The sequence below is a fragment of the Sceloporus occidentalis genome, unplaced genomic scaffold (assembly GCF_023333645.1).
Source record: "Sceloporus occidentalis isolate IW3139 unplaced genomic scaffold, rSceOcc1.0.p SCAF_206, whole genome shotgun sequence".
Lineage (NCBI taxonomy): Eukaryota > Metazoa > Chordata > Lepidosauria > Squamata > Phrynosomatidae > Sceloporus > Sceloporus occidentalis.
In genome coordinates, this window is record NW_028317186.1 from 233,273 (window position 1) to 242,423 (window position 9,151).

General features: G+C 48.3%; 1 protein-coding gene across 1 annotated transcript; it reads left to right on the forward strand.

Annotated features, from left to right (window-relative positions):
* The first annotated feature begins 361 nt into the window (after positions 1–361).
* Positions 362–9,151, forward strand: LOC149277877 (ubiquitin carboxyl-terminal hydrolase CYLD-like). The gene is made up of 14 exons (XM_089502601.1): positions 362–808; positions 1,124–1,402; positions 1,777–1,849; positions 2,848–3,044; positions 3,787–3,964; positions 5,369–5,498; positions 6,013–6,123; positions 6,488–6,579; positions 6,972–7,038; positions 7,142–7,274; positions 7,495–7,603; positions 7,910–8,028; positions 8,252–8,471; positions 8,967–9,151. The coding sequence occupies exons 1-14, from the start codon at positions 362–364 to the stop codon at positions 9,149–9,151; spliced, it is 2,340 nt and encodes a 779-aa protein (XP_089358727.1).

Genomic DNA, 9,151 nt, shown 5'->3' on the forward strand with positions numbered 1-9,151 from the left:
AGGAGCCGTATGTCTACCGCATGCATGTTTAATACCCTCACTGTATTACCCTCTACCACGTTTGCTGTGAGGCTGTTCCACTTATCCACCACCCTCTCAGTAAAGTAAAACGTCCTTACATTCCATCGAAGCCCCCGACCCGCTGGTTTTAGGTTTCACAGACAGGACCCTTTCCCAGTTACGATAAATGGCCCAGCCGGCCGCACTGGTTTAATGGGTTACGGATTATTGACTGGTGGCTTGTTGTGCAGCGAGAGGATTAGAGGAATTACTGACACAGATACCGCCGGCGTCACGTTAACCGAGCCTCATTTCTCCAGAACTCTGTGGGGCATTATCCGCTGAGTAAGTAGCCGGAAATATGGCCGGAGAGACGGGCGACCCCCTCATGTACTTCATCCTGACGGACGCCTTCTCGGCAGGGTCCCGGGTGACGGAGGCCGGCAGACTCTGCTGCGTGACCGAGGAGGATTATCTCCAGCAAGTGGCCGAGGACCAGCACCGGCCGCGCGGCTGTCTCAGCGTCACCGTGATCGGCGACGACGCTGCGGGCGAGGTGGACGTAAACGCGCTGCAGCCCCTCCACAGAAAGATGGCGTCTCTCCTGCTGGCGGTGGCCGATCCCACCGAACGGCTCGGCTGCTTCCTGGAGAGGGGTCTCCTGGAGCAGGCCGCGCGGGCAGAGGTCGGGCAGCGGGTCCTGGTGGAACACGAGCGCCAGCTCTTCCCTGCCCTCCTGCACCACGTGGGGAGCCTTCTGGACAGCAGCTCCCTACTCCCCCCCGTCTACTTTGGTGTCGAATTAGAGGTGAGTAGAAGTTTCATTGTAGCTGCATTTCCGGGAGGGTCTTCATAGCCCCCCGTTTAACAAGAGGCACATCGCGCTGCTCACCACCATGTGTGTTAATATTATGGAACAAAAAGCCATAATCTTAGACTAGAGGGGCTGAGATGGAATGTAATGACGTTTTTCTGCACTGAGAGTGTGGTAGATAAGTGGAGAAGCCTCCCAGCAGAGGTGGTAGCGGGGATTTAAACATGCATGGGACAGGCTTATGGCTGAGTTCTGTTGTTCTAACGTGTCCCTACTCTATCCACCCCTCTAATGCCCCGTGTCACGTAGGGCGATGGAGAAGGAAGAGGGGAAAATGATGGAACCTACAAAGGAGTGACGTTCTTCAAGTGTAAAAAGAACAGCGGCCTCTTCCTGCCGTTCAACAAGGTCCTCTTCTCGGGAAGCCTGCATGTGGATGATGGGGAGAGGCAGCCCTCGCACGCCGACCAGCAGAGCTCCGTGAATCCCGGGGAGAAAGTGGTGTACTACGTCGAGGACTCCTTGAAGCGAGGCACCGTTATAGTTACGAGCGACGAGGCGTCTAACGGCTTCGTGGAGGTGCTACCGGTGAGTGCTTCTTTCTCGGCCTCTTCTGTTGGTCGGTGGAATCTCTTGTATCTTTTGGCACGGCTCCTTATTCCCTAAATTCCCTTTTCTTGGCCAAGTTCCCGGTCCGTGGAGTAAAATCAACCAAGATCAGGATGGGCCGGGGGGCCGATGGGGGCCGATGAAGTTTCATGGAAGGAAATGAATATATATTCGAGTAAATTTATTGCCGATAGAACCTCATTTCATGAACATTCCGAGAAGCGAACTTGTAGGAGACGCGATCATAACTTCATAAAGCCTGATTTTAGTGAAAAAGTCCTGAGGTCTTCACGGTTGAAGCTGTGTTACTCTGCCTTTGGCTCTCTTTTTGATCTTATTATATGGGTTTTCAGGAAGAGGGATCTCCGGAAGGTCTCTTGAAGCTCCCCTTGGACTCGCTTCTGAAGGAGGAGGCTGTATCTGGAGGTAGGAAGGAGGCCGATTCTCCTACGCGACCCCTATTATTTTAATTTTTTATTTTTAAAAAAACCATAATCATGTTTCTAACATAATTTATTTTGACTAAACTTTCTTAACAAAATTAACGTCTACAAACAGATCATTATTTACTCGATCTCTGGACGTTTCATTGAATCATGCAGTGATTTTGTTGGTTCCTGAGCTGTCGCCACGGAAATTCTGCAATTTGGATAATTCTTATTACGCCGTTTACCGGAAGCCCTTTTAATCTCCTAATTGTTTGAGCGCGAGCGCCTGCTTCCGGATCCGGAGATGATATTTAATTAGGATGTGTTTTGACCTATACGCAGTGCTAGTAACGTTACAGATATGCGTATAGATCAAACACCTTTTATCCGGTACGTTGGTGTGTCTGGATATAATAACATGCGTGGCCGCTGCGTACATATTAACCTTCACATCACCTACGGTTTGAAGATATTCCCATCATGCACCTGAATTGACTTTGTCAAGTGTGTCTTTTTTATGGAATGAGGTGGTTTTGAGGAGTGCTGAGAATGTTCTGTTCTAATGCAGTTTTTACGGCGTTCTATTCTCTTTTGATTGACCTTATGCCTCTTTATGCTTACGCCGTGATGTTTTCCAGCCTTGTTTATGGTGAATGCAGATGCCCCGGTTGCAGGGCAGACGATGCTGCTGATCCGTCCGTGATGGATAAGCAGCTTCTACTGTTTGTAAATAGTTTCAAAAAAGATCAGATCACAGGGATCGGTACATGGAGCAGGCAGCCTAAAACGGCTCCTTGCTGCCGGGCCATCTGTAGTAGTAAAAAACATATGTATATATAACATATAATATGTATATATACGTATGTAATATATACACGGGCACAATGTGAGACGGAATGTGCCGTGTTAGAGAGTTAATACAGAATGGCTGATAGGGTTTATATGTGGCCCCTGGGCCATACGCAGCGCTGACAATATCGCCTGTTTGTTTGGAAGGTAACGATATCGTGGATTGGAACATCAGCCCTGTCGCCGGCAGTAGCGGCCACAACGGCAGTGACCTTGCGCAGAGACCCCTAGAACTCTCATCCGTGGTACAGATTGAGTATAAAGCGGGAGAGATGATCTATGGGATTATTCGGTGGATGGGTTATCTGCCCAATGTGGAGGAGGAGATGGTTGGCGTGGAGCTGGTGAGTCCAAATGTTGTTTCCCTGTGTAGACCCCGTGTGAGGGGAGCAGTCAGACCCCCTTGCTAGCAATGTGGGGGTTACATTGATTTTAAGCATATAATTTAGTCCATCTATTCTGCCTGTTTTTCCTTCTGAAGTGTAAAGTAACCTTTTTTGGTTCTTATATATATATTCTTATGCGTATCTTACATTTTTAAATTCTATTACTGTATTACCCTCTACCACTTCTGCTGGCAGGCCATTCCACTTAACTCTAGTTTTAGATTTTGTCCTCTTGTTGTAACATTTTAAATAAATTTCCCTCCTGTCTTTCATTAAACCCCTTTATGTATTTAAATGTCTCTGTCCCATCCCCCCCTCTCTCCCCCAGGACGGGTGTATTGAGATCCCTCAGTCTTTCCAGATATTTTTTTTATGCTGTGAACCATTCCCCATTTTAGTCTTCCCCATCTCTGAACTCTCTCCAATGTGTTAATATCCTTCTGGAGATGGGGTCTCCAGCACTGTACCCACTACTCCTATGTGAGGTCTGATCAGAGACATTTTTGCCACATATACAACCCAACATCCTGCCAATGCTTACCTTTATGTCCTAAGAAATAATTCCTCCCAATTCCATCTCATCTGTCGCTGACAGCGCAAGCGCCCCCAGTGCTGCAAATTACATCCCAAGTGCGTTGCTTTACACTTCTCAACGTTAAACTGCGGCTGCCCGGTGATCCGCGCCTCTTAATTCCAACAGGAGGAAGACAAAGGGCACACGGATGGATGTTGGCAGAACCGCCAATATTTCGTGTGCCCACCCAAACGAGGCATTTTTGTGAAGCTGAGAGCCTGCTGGCCTGACAAACGTTTCCTGAACAGTAGAGACCCCCCAACGAAAAGCCCGGAGCACGCGCCACGCGGTGAGTCCTCCCCAGGTAAGGGCAGGATGAGTGTTTGAGGAGTGGGTATCTGTCACTGATTTATGTCCTTGTCAGGGGAAGCCATGTGCCCCTAGAGGTCCCACCCATTATACAGCGCTACGAAATATGATGGCGATATATATAATTAATAATAACACACATTGTACAGCACTACGGAATATGATGGCGATATATATAAATAATAATAACACATTGTACAGCACTACGGAATATGATGGTGATATATAAAACAATTCATGATAATCATACTATTTATAGTGTTTTAATGCCACATGACTTACAAAGCATTGTATAAAAAACAGAGTTTGACTCTTCTTGCCCTTAAATTACTTGCCAGAGAGTTTAAATGTCTCATAGAATGTCTTATAATCAGACCTCCGGGTCCAGGGAGTGGGGTCTTGACACGCCCCACTCCCCGCCCATTTTCCCTTTAAATGGGGGTGTTCCTGACATTAGCGGGGACCTCCCGCTGACATCACAGGACCGCCCGCTGATGTCACAGGACCGCCCGCTGATGTCACGAGACCGCCCGCTGACGTCAGTGGGCAGTCCTGGCCGTGTCCTGCAAGGGAAGGCTCCGGTTAGCCCCACGTATAGTTATGAAATGCTTGGGATGTCATCGCAGAAACTTTAGCCGCTGCTTCCATTGCAGTAACATTTTCGGCAGCCCGCATTTATTTTCCAAAAGGTTTGTAAAAAATATTGTTGCCGTTTCTTACGCTTCCTCCAATCGTGTCATACTCATTACCTTAGCATTGAGCGCAAGTGTTATGCATTAATGTGTCAGGGCAGGGAGTTTAATGTAACAGGGCAGGGAGCTTAATGTAACAGGACAGAGAGTTTAATGTAACAGGACAATGAGTTTAATGTAACAGGGCAGTGAGTTTAATGTTACAAGGCAGGGAGCTTAATGTAACAGGACAGTGAGTTTAATGTAACAGGGCAGGGAGTTTAATGTAACAGGGCAGGGAGTTTAATGTAACAGGGTAGGGAGTTTACTGTTACAGGGCAGGGAGTTTACTGTTACAGGACAGTGAGTTTAATGTAACAGGACAGTGAGTTTAATGTAACAGGACCGTGAGTTTAATGTAACAGGACCGTGAGTTTAATGTAACAGGGCAGGGAGTTTAATGTAACAGGGCAGGGAGTTTACTGTTACAGGACAGGGAGTTCTGTCTTTTTCCTGAAGGTGCAGCGAGTGTGAGTGTGTGAGGGTCTAAGTAGAGCTTTAGTTAGCTGAGATACCGTTGAATTGTTACCGTGCCCTCCTTGCAAATACATTGGGGGGATTCTGCAGAATTTAGGATTTCCCCAAATCAGTGCTCAGAATCCACCTCCTGATGCGTTTCAGAATCTGGGGGTATTTGCGTGATTACCGTATTAGTTCTTGTTTGTCAGGTGCAGATGACAAAGTCATGGAGGGGGTCCCACCCTTGCAGGGCACCGTTGCTGTAGATGTTCTTCTGGGCAGAATGAAAGGCATTCAGGGTCACTGCAACTCCTGCTACATGGACGCTGCCCTCTTCAGGTACCTGCGGGAATTACAGCACTGCTGTTTTTGCTTTTGAAAGAAAAGCCAATTTTGTCCATTAAAATAACATGAAATGGATCGGAAATCCAGCGCAGACGGGGTTAATGTTGTAAAGGACGATTGTAGCTGGAAACGGCGGCAGCAGATTTTACGAAAGGAACAGAGCTTTCGTTTTCTTTTTTTTAAAAAGTTATTTATTTTAAAAAAAAAATCGGTTTTATGCTTTGCTGAATAATTTTGCTGAATTTTGCTGAATTCTTGCTGAATAAGGTTTATTTTCTGATTATTTGCATGTTCCTTTAGGATCAGCATAAATAAACACAATATGTTGGCAGAACCAAAAATAACCTAATTAAAAAATAATAATAATAATAAAAAAAAAGTAGCATCAAAAGTAAGCGGGGTCATTTTTTTTAACCCCCACAATGCTGTATCCTTATATTTAACACTTTATTATAAATTATCTGTAAATATCTATATTTTTCTGTTGATGCCCCCCGTCTCCCCCCAGTCTCTTCTCGTGCAGCTCTGTCTTGGACTCTCTGCTTTTTAAACCATCGTCTGTCCCCGACGGCCACATCCAGCGGATACTCCGGGAGAAGATAGTGAACCCCCTGCGCAGGTGCGAGCGCTCATTCACTAAGCGGATGAGAAATAAAATTTGGGGGGCATTACAGTCTCGGGGCAGATCGGACCCCGAGGGCCGTGAGTGGTGGGTGCACAGGTTTACAGAACCACCACGGTGCTTCATGAAGAAGGGTCACCAAGTCGGCCCCCATACCACCAACATATGATATGTGCCACTAGACAAATATCCAATGGTTTACGTGCAATAATAACGTATAGAATTCACCCCCCCCCCCCGCTGCCATTTTTAGGCAAGGGGCTGTAATCATTGGCTGAGTTACCCTGGGGTTTTTTGGGGGGCTTTTTCTCATGCGCAGCTGGCAGATCCCGCCCTGACCTTGTGCTTCGACCCCCCGCAGGACCGGCTTTGTGTCGGCTGAGAGTGTGATGGTTCTGCGACAGCAGCTGAAGCAGGAGAGTCGGTGCCCCAGCTTCACCACCTCCGAGAAAGGTAAATGCGTTGGGGCAAGAGACCACCCGCGCCCCAACACCTGAATAAACTATTGGGGCGCTAGAAGAAGCGGCGTCTGCGATCCTACCGTGTCCCCAAATCCCCCCTAGAAGTAATTATTTAAGAGAATACTTAATTGTCATGTGACACTAAAACAAGTGGCGATAGGTTGTTGCCGTAGAAGCAGAAAAAGGCTTCTCTTCAGGTCCCATGACAACGATGCCAGATACAGACGGAGGCCTCCAACCTCCCGCTAAGGCGTAAATGGGACAAAAATAAGAACTTTGTTATAATTTATTTATAAAACCGATGTTTATTATTTTATAATATTTTGGATTAGTTTAAGTTTTTAGTAAATCTGTTCCTGTCCTGATTTATTTAACCCTCTCCAGACCCCGAAGAGTTCCTGAATGTGATCATGAGCCGGACTCTGGGCTTGGAGCCTCTCCTGAAGCTACAGTGAGTTTACCGGGGAGGAATAACGGAGCCGGACGGGGATTAGCGTACAGACAGGAGGCGAGGGCTGGGGTCCATGGTGTAAAGAAGCGCCTTTTCTCTGCAGGTCTGAGGGCCAGAAGGTGCAGGATTGTTACTGTTACCAGATATTCCTGGAGCAGCAGCCGGAGATGACCGTGCCCAGCGTCCAGCAGCTTCTGGAACATTCTTTCCACCATTCTAACCTCAAGATGACCGAGGTGAGAGCGCCCGGCGCCTGCTCCGCCGTATCGCCATGACAGCCGGCGGGTCTTCACCATGAAGCCATCGCTTTAAAGGGAACGTATCGCTGCGCATGACCGGGTCAGAGAGCGGGGGGGGGGCGCGGAACGTTCTAGGTGAATGCGACCCGGGAACGCGGTTTCTAGACTCGGCCGACGAGCCGCCGGGGGCTAACGGATTTCTCTGTCTGGCTTTCAGGTCCCCTCCTGCTTCATAATCCAGACGCCTCGCTTCGGGAAGGATTACAAGATGTTCAGTAAAATCATCCCGTCGCTGGAGCTCGACGTCACCGACCTGCTGCAAGACAGTGAGTGGCACTCACACTCGGGCGGACACTCGGACATTATATCCACTTCAATACTGCTTAATACCCCCCTATGCATTTGCCCCTTTGACCACCCTGTGGGGCTGTCTGGGGCATCACTCTGTCTCTTTAATACAGGTAGCCCTGCGGCCCCCGTGGAAGCTGTAGGGTGGGCTTATTATAGGGTCCTTGCTTAGCTCTTTCGCTGCTGTATTTTGCACCTTAGGAGGAAGGACTTTAACGTTAGGGAGGATTTATCAGCGATGATTTAACCGTTTTTGCCTTTTCTGCCCCGTTTTGCCCCGGCAGGCCCCAGAGAGTGCGTGGTGTGCGGGCGTCTGGCCACCCGGGAATGTGCCGAATGCTTTACCGACGTCATCCTCTCGGACTCCGGCCTCAAGCAGTACTGCGACGTGTGCGCCAAACAGGTCAGCCACGTGTATCGCGACACGTTTAATACACGCGTGTGGTGGGACACAGGAGCCGTGTGCTGTGGGTAGAGCGTGTCTGCGGGGGAGGCTGGGTCTGTAAATTGTACCCGTTTAGTGGGTGGTGTGGAGAGCATGCTCTAGGCTCGCGCCGACACCTTTTAAAGGGGACAGATGGCCATCCTGTGTCTGACGCTCAGTTATTTATTCCGCCCCTGTTAAGGTGCATTCACATCAGAAGCGCAGGGGTCACAGGTTAACGCAGCTCGGGGTCCCAGACGGCTTTGGGGAGATGCGGGGCGAGGGTCCCGGCCACGTCCCACGAGAGACGCTCGAGCTGTTTGGCGTCTTGTGCATCGAGACCAGCCATTACGTCTCGTTCGTGAAATACGGACCCGAGAAGGGAAGCTGGATGTTCTTTGACAGCATGGCGGATCGTTACGGTGAGAACGCGGCCGGAGGGGAGGGGCATGGAGATGATTCGTTACTGATTCATATATCGCCGTCATACTCCGCAGCGCTGTACAATGTGTTATTATTATTTATATATCGCCGTCATACCCTGCAGCGCTGTACAATGTGTTATTATTTATATATCGCCGTCATACTCTGCAGCGCTGTACAATGTGTTATTATTATTTATATATCGCCGCCATACTCCGCAGCGCTGTACAATGTGTGTTATTATTATTTATATATCGCCTTTATACTCCGCAGCGCTTATTGATTTATATATCGCCATCATATTCCGCAGCGCTGTACAATGCGTGTTATTTTTATTATTTATATATCGCTGTCATACTCTGCAGCGCTGTACAATGTGTTATTATTTATATATCGCCATCATATTCCGTAGCGCTGTACAATGTGTTATTAATATTATTGATTTATTCAATAATAAGGTGAAAAAACTTTTTTCCTCCCCTTTTTGCTGATAGGTGGTGAAGAAGGTTACAATATTCCGGAGGTCAGTCTGTGCCCAGAGGTGGCCACTTACCTGGCTGCTCCATTGAGGGATCTCTCCAATCAGAACCCCAGGGATATGAGAGGCGTGGCCAAGCGACTCTTCTGCGACGCCTACATGTATATGTACCAGAGCAGGCGGATGGCCATGTATAAGTGA